The 6,140-nt window shown below is 52.7% G+C and overlaps 2 protein-coding genes across 4 annotated transcripts; one reads left to right on the forward strand and one right to left on the reverse strand.

Moving 5' to 3' along the window:
* Nucleotides 1-1,562: 1,562 nt before the first annotated feature.
* Nucleotides 1,563-3,910, reverse strand: AIRIM (AFG2 interacting ribosome maturation factor). 3 transcript variants are annotated; one of them, XM_057381046.1, is made up of 5 exons: nt 3,403-3,910; nt 3,145-3,324; nt 2,889-3,007; nt 2,423-2,524; nt 1,563-2,328 (listed from the first exon to the last, which is right to left on the reverse strand). In XM_057381046.1, exons 1-4 carry the CDS (start codon nt 3,663-3,665, stop codon nt 2,457-2,459), a joined length of 630 nt encoding a protein of 209 aa, XP_057237029.1. In that variant the 5' UTR covers nt 3,666-3,910; the 3' UTR covers nt 1,563-2,328; nt 2,423-2,456. The 3 variants fall into 3 exon arrangements, with proteins under 3 accessions (XP_057237029.1, XP_057237028.1, XP_057237027.1); XM_057381045.1 differs by having other exon boundaries at nt 1,563-2,331; XM_057381044.1 differs by having other exon boundaries at nt 1,563-2,524; nt 3,403-3,702.
* Nucleotides 3,775-6,051, forward strand: CDCA8 (cell division cycle associated 8; the record flags this gene model as incomplete). The annotated part of the gene is made up of 7 exons (XM_057381030.1): nt 3,775-3,853; nt 3,964-4,092; nt 4,337-4,389; nt 4,865-4,940; nt 5,148-5,284; nt 5,573-5,646; nt 5,953-6,051. Coding segments are annotated over exons 1-7 (647 nt in total), but the record flags the coding sequence as incomplete, so codon positions are not given.
* Between the last annotated feature and the right edge of the window lie 89 nt (nt 6,052-6,140).

The following is a 6,140-nucleotide window of genomic DNA, read 5'->3' on the forward strand; positions in this document are numbered from 1 at the left end:
GGGCTTCTTTTGGAAGCCTGTTGTTACCAACAGCAGGTCCCCCTTTCTGAACAGAATTGCAAGGGCCTCGCTGCACCAGAAGCCAATGCTYACCCTTGTGGGAGGAAACAAAACAAATAGAAACAAGTCAGATGCTCCTTATAAATGTTTGTGGGCATCTGAATTTAGTAACTGAATTTAGTTTCTGCTTTCCCTGTAAGTGAAGAATAACTGTTTTCCAATGGAGTTAGCAGGAGGTAAAGCTGAAAATCAAAGCATGAGCTTTGTGTTTCCTGACAATTTTCCTTTAACAAGGTACCTCCAGCTGCTAACTGCATTTTATTGCATTCCTCAAAGACAGATCTCCATGCAAGAATATTTTAAGAGCTCTACTCCAAAAATAAAGGTACTTGGATTTATTTTTATGGTTACATGAATTTTACAGTTGGTCTCAGAGCCCTTAGTGCTGCCTTAGCCACAGCACCACCAAGGTATGGCACAGGCTGCATCCCCAACCTGTCACCCACCTCCCTCGTGTCCCTGTACTCAGGAAGGTGCTGAAATGTGGCACCCAGAGACATTCCTGTGCTGCACACACGTGTCTGACTGAGCCACCAGGCAAGGAGGAGCAGGAGTGGGCTTTTCACCTGCCTGTGACAASAGCAACACTGAAAGGCTGAATGCCCACCCTGGCAGTGTTCATGGGGAACCCTCGAACTCCAAGTGACTCCTGGGTGAATCTGGCTGAAGGGAGCTCAGCACACGTGAGGAACTGTGTCTTCCTTAGCAATGGGGTCCCTGGTAGCCATCCCACAGAACATCCAGATCTGGAATGGAACAAACCCACAGCTGATCCCAATTAGAGCACCCTGAAGCAGAGACTCACTCACACCCAGCAGACAAACGCAACTGATGACACAGCCCATCAACCAGCAAMGGCACAGAGCAATTAATCACACCAAAACTTCAATGAGCACCTCCTTCACCCCATTTCAGTCAGCCAGTCCAGCCACAGCCACTTTCAATGCAGAAAGCTCCCTCAGCACTTTTAGCTGGGCTGTTGTTAGCCCAAAGACATGTATCAGGGGCCAAACATCTGGGAGAAGCACAAGGGCCACCACTGAACTGTGCTGAACATCTTCCAAGATTTAAATCCATTTGTTCATTGTGCAGCTGTCCTGAAGAGAGGCTGACAGAAGAAGGGCGTTGAAGGGTTGCATAGCGTGCGCACATGTAAAGACAATCCAAGCACACCATGATTTACTGCTTTGGGATGATATAACCAGCCCTGAGTGAGGATGACACCCCAATCCACCCTGAGCCATCAGCCTCAGCACCCTTCAAACTCTGTGTAAGGAGCAAAGGCTGTAGAGCCCTGTGGGAGCATAACCCACCTCACCTCCCCACTGGGCAGGACATCCAGCACCAGGGTAGGACAGTGCTTTCCTCTGCAGGTGCCTTTCYTTGCAATCAGAATTGTGTGTGAAGCTTTACCCCGTGAAGCTCCTATCCCTGATGGGAGCACGGGCAGCCCCAACCCTGAGCCAGCCCCCTCCCACCCCAAGCACCCCAATCTGCTCACRCACCCCCATCTGCTCCCTGCCACCACCACTCTCTGGTCACGCAGTGCCCTCAGGTGGCCGCGGGGACACTCCAGGTTGGAGACACAGAGACRGCAGCACAAACACACCCACAACGTGTCCAAGGCAATTCTTTATTGGCTTTCTCTGAGAAGCTTCAGCTCCTTAACAAATATGTTATTTAGAGACAAACACCCCAGCGCTTCCCAGGAACATTCAGAGGATAAGTGCTATGGCCAATAAAAGTGTCCCTGACCTGTCAGCAGCTGATGCTACCAGACAGTGATGTTTTAAGACTGATTTCAGTGGGCTCTGAAGTATCAGAGGTATCAAAGCAGTGTACTGTAACACCCTTGAAAACGGCCCATGTCAGAACTCAGGCATCCATGCACCTCTATAATCACATTTTCATTTGCTCCCTCCTCCTCCATGCCCAGGTGGGATGAATGCAAACACACTGCTCAARGACATGAGGTAACCACTCTTCATAAACCCTAATCTGACATCTCTTCTTTGGTTCTAAGGACAGAGACCAAATATCTTTCATAGCACCAGCCTGAAGGACTCTGTTACACTCACATCTGCAGCATCTCRTGTAAGTAAGTATCAACATTTTTTTCATGATACAAAACATCCATGGCAGGAGAAGGAAAGGACAAGTCCCACACCTGGAGAAAATTCCCTTCCACCCTCACGACTTTTTTGGTTCAGCCTCTTCTTCAGACACCAAGGCCATTTCCACTTGAAAATRGCACAGTCCAAGTGTTTCCTGCTGAGGCCAAGAATTAACACATTCAGGTTCCAAAAGGCACCAGGAGAGCTCTCTCAATTCCTCAACCCCTCTGCAGCACCCCAGGACACACCAGAAGCTGGTCAATGCCAGTCCCTGCTGCCCTGTCAGGAGCCAGGTGAGCAGCTCAGCTCCCGATGGTTCTCCACAAACAGCGAGACCTTCAGGAGAGTATCTGTGTCAGAGGGAAAACAACAACCCTGTCAGCTGAATGCACCTCACCTGTATTGTGTACTCCCAAAAATTCACTCTGCTTCTAAAGGGAATTAATAAAGCACAGGTAAAACTGACTGAGCAGTGAAATGGGTCACTGAGCCTACACTGTGAGGGAGGGTGTTGCTTCCAGCTGTGCCCAGRTGTGATGGTGAGTACTTTCAAGCAAGATTTCAGCCCAAAATCACAGAACAGATCACAAAGATCAACTGAGCAGGGTCACCCACAGCTGCTGAGACCAGCACGGCCAGGCCTGGGTGCTGCCCCCACGGGAAATCAGCACAGAGCCCTGGCAAAGACCCTCAGATCGATGTGCACAGAACTACCTTGAACGACGTCAYCTTTGTAGCGCTCCAAAATCCTCTCCCAGGACTGTGGCAGGGCTTCCACATCTGCCAGGTTGTCACAGGTAAGGCGCTGCAGGAGCAGCTTGCTCTCCAAGAACCTTCGTGCCCGGTAAGGACAACAACGAGCGAACAGCACCCCCGAGAGTTGCCCGGAGCCCCCTCAGCTCTGCCCGGAGCCCCCCCAGCGATGCCCGGAGCCCCCCCCAGCGATGCCCAAAGCCCATGGGCAGGATACAAGTGCCGGTAGTAGCGCTCCACGTCCTGCAGCCCCTCCAACACGTCGGCCAGCGATGGGCAGCGCGGGCCGCGCCGCAGAACCACCGCCAGCCCCAGCTCGGCCGCTTGCTCCTCGTACAACCGCAGCACAGCGGCGGCGGCGGCCCCGGCAGCGTCCCGCACGGCCCGGAGCTCCTCCCTGCGGCACAGCGGCATCAGCCGGGCCCCCTCAGCACCTGCCCGCCCAGCCCCGGCCGCCTCCTCACCGCCTCCTCACCGCCGCCCGCCGAGCTGCTCCAGCAGCGCCTCAGCCGCGCCGCGCTGCTTCCGCCACAGCCGCGCCCGCAGCTCCGGGAAGGAACCGAGCGGCGCCGCGTCCCACGGCAGCCTCCGCGCCGCCCGCATCTGCGCCGCCAGCGCGGCCAGAGCGTCCAGCAGCGGGCTCCAGGCGGTCAGAGCCTCTCTCGCTGCTGTGTCCGCCCGCGCCGCCGCCTCCGCCCAGGCCCGGAGCGCGCCCGCCATCGCCGCCATGGCCGCCATCACCCCGGCGCGCTCTGTTCACGTCATCACCGCGCGCGGCCCCGCCATTGGCTGGCGCTGGCGGCGGGCGGCTCAAACCGCCACAAGGAACGGCCCGGYCCGCGCCGCCATGGCTCCCGGCAGGAAAAAGGGCTCCAGCTCCCGCAGCAGGAAACTCGCCGCCTTCCTCAAGGATTTCGACCGCGATGGTAGGAGCGGGAGCGGGGGAAGGAGAGGAGAGCGGAGCAGAGCGGAGAGGGGCTCGGCTCGGCGCGGCTCTGGGCTCGCGGCCTGGGCTAATGGCGCCTGTCCCCCTCAGTGAACCGGCGGCTGGAGCAGATGAGGGTGGACGGGGAGTGCCTGGTGAAGGAGATGGAGAACCTGTACGACATGGCCATCCTGCGGCTGCCCGTGGAGATCCGCCAGATGAACTGGCTCGAGTACTTCGGTGCGGAGCGGGGCCGGGAGATGCGGGGCTGGGCTGGGCTGGGCTGGGCTGGGCTGGGCTGGGGGAGCGCGTTCCTCCTTGGATAATAAACCCCAACGGGAACACGGGAGCGGCTGAGATCTACCGTGCCCGCAATCCCTAAGGGCTCCTGCTCCTGTTCTCTGCGCTGGGTGTGCACCCCAACGGTGACAGCTCTGCTGTGCTGTGTGAGCTGTCCCGGACATGTACTGATYTGTCTGAAATGTTTTCTCTCCAGCTAAGGAAGGAAGTGGAAAAACGCTGGAGGAGGTGGCCATGGTAAGTTTCCAGCACAAAGGTAAAGCTCGCTGCTGCAGGGGCTCCTCAAGCTGGAACAATTCACCGGAGCATTACAATGGAAACAGTTTAACCAATATTTTCACAAACGTTTATTTAAAACTTAATAAGAGATGCCTGTTGTATCAAACGTGAGACTTGCGTGCTGCTCCCTGTTGATCTTGCCTTACCTGCTAGATTGCCCTCCCAAATCCCTGAGAGCACACACACTTTGCAGTAATTTAAAGCATTTCCAAATTGGTTGAGCAGCAGGGCATGGGCACGGCACACCTGCACTGCTAACCWGGCACTGAGTCCTGAGCTGGCACGCTGTCATCCCCAGGATAACTTGAAAGAGCCCAGCTTGAGCACAGCAGSAAACGTGGAGCTGACCTGGCTGCAAAATAATTGGGGATTTGCTCTACAACTTTGACTTACAAGAACTCTGTGCTGCCAACACAACTKTTCTTAATTTTAGGCAGACTTGGAAATAGCAGAAATAGACAAGCTGACAGCAGGAGTTATCAAYGCCCCATTTGAAGTCATCAAGAAAGGTTAGTACCTGCAGTACCTCTAATTAATTTTGTTAAGATATTCAAATTAATTCAAGATAGTGCTCTGTAAACCATTAGGATTGCATTGGAATTTGGATTTCAAAAGCAAATTGTTGCCAAAAATGCTTGTAATTGTTTGCTGTTTGCCTCTCCTGCTAAATAATAATTCAAAGTTATCATTTACTTAGATAACACTTCTCTTTCTAGGGGACAAACCCAAAAGGAGTGCTGAAGCCATTGAGGAAGGAGAGCCTCCATCGCTTCCTCTGCCAAAGAAATCCAGACTTGACAGCCAATGTCCTTCAGAGCCAGAGTCTGAGAATGTGAATCCGAGAACTACCAAGGTGAATAGCTATTTTCTGGGATGTCTTTATCCTCAGGATATAAATTTCTGACTGAGCTGATGGGTAGGACTGTCCAGCGTACTCTGAGGGGGACTTCAAACAGCTGTTGCTTCCCAGAGAATTCTAATGATGGGGGAAGGTCATGAAGGCTTGAATGRTGTTTGTTCTGGGCTCTTTTGCCATGAAAAGGGGCTGAGCCAAATATTTTATGTGGAAGCATCTGTTTGTGTGGACTCAGCTGTCCCATGAGAGGGGAATAACTGATCTAGTGAGTGATGTGTGCTTCAGGTGAAAGCATCCACCAAAAAACCACCCGTGGCCAGAAGACCTCCCTCAGCGAGAGTGAAGCGCTTGAGCAAGAGGTAATGGGGRTGTCTCTGTCTCATCTCCAGAAATGGAGAGTGAGGGTGTAAATATCTCTTTGCTGGGATGRATTTTGGTTCAGTAGTGGGAATGGGGAGAGTTATGCCATGCTATAGGAAAAAAATTATGTGAATGAAAGACAGACAGCTGTCTCTCCTGTGAGGACCAGCTGTCCCCAGTTTTTGGAGTCACTGTTTAATAATAACCCCTGAGTTTAATGGTGGTCACCTTCTTCAAACCTTTGAAAGTGCTTGTACATTTGTTAAAGATCATCTTATGAGAAGATATTTATTTCCCTTTAACAGATCAAGCAAAAACAGCTTTGTCACTCCAGCTAGTGGCAGAATGGTTGATGCGTGTGTTCGGGGAGGCACCTCCATGCTTACACCCAGATTTGATTCCAGGTTTGTATTCTGTTGGATTTCTCTGTTCATTTGTTAACAGAGACAATAAATGTGTTTCCCTTCTATCCCTATTATAATCTGCTTTATGT

Source organism: Malurus melanocephalus, unplaced genomic scaffold (assembly GCF_030028575.1).
Source record: "Malurus melanocephalus ecotype Western Australia unplaced genomic scaffold, MMel_1.1 scaffold_488, whole genome shotgun sequence".
Classification (NCBI taxonomy): domain Eukaryota; kingdom Metazoa; phylum Chordata; class Aves; order Passeriformes; family Maluridae; genus Malurus; species Malurus melanocephalus.